Here is a 362-nt window from a genome sequence, read left to right as displayed (position 1 = left end):
ACACACACACACAGTGTCCCAGAAGCTCAATGGCACATTGGCAGTTCCTAGTCCACACTTCATACTGTGGCCTGTGCAGGACTTGACCTGACTACCCTCTTATTCCCAAGCCCCTATAGACTGACCTACCGTTGCAACATGGCAAAGAACCTTTAAGAGATTTAGAATTATTATTATATCCAAAACTGTGTTTCTGTATGTTCCTATATCATTATTATAATACTATAATAACATAATTACTTTTGTGCTGTTCTGTTTCAGGGATGCAGTTCTTGTATACAACTGTGTTTGGTACCTTTACTGCCTTTATATTCATGAGAACTGGTGAGGGACGAAGTGAACAGTACATTGATCAACACCTT

The 362-nt window shown here is 39.5% G+C and overlaps 1 protein-coding gene across 1 annotated transcript in view; it reads left to right on the top strand.

Moving 5' to 3' along the window:
• Window positions 1-362, top strand: part of LOC118331757 (CAAX prenyl protease 2-like) — a 2,141-nt gene that overhangs the window by 1,513 nt on the left and 266 nt on the right. The window contains exon 5 of the mRNA XM_035666828.1: window positions 262-329. Within this exon, the coding sequence (XP_035522721.1) occupies window positions 262-329 (68 nt within the window). The remainder of the gene's footprint in view (window positions 1-261; window positions 330-362) is intronic.

The sequence above is a fragment of the Morone saxatilis genome, unplaced genomic scaffold (genome assembly GCF_004916995.1).
Source record: "Morone saxatilis isolate NCDOM2014 unplaced genomic scaffold, NCSU_SB_2.0 Contig20, whole genome shotgun sequence".
NCBI classification, from domain to species: domain Eukaryota; kingdom Metazoa; phylum Chordata; class Actinopteri; family Moronidae; genus Morone; species Morone saxatilis.
Note: the sequence above shows the minus strand (reverse complement) of the source record. Positions and strands in the feature narration are given on the sequence as shown.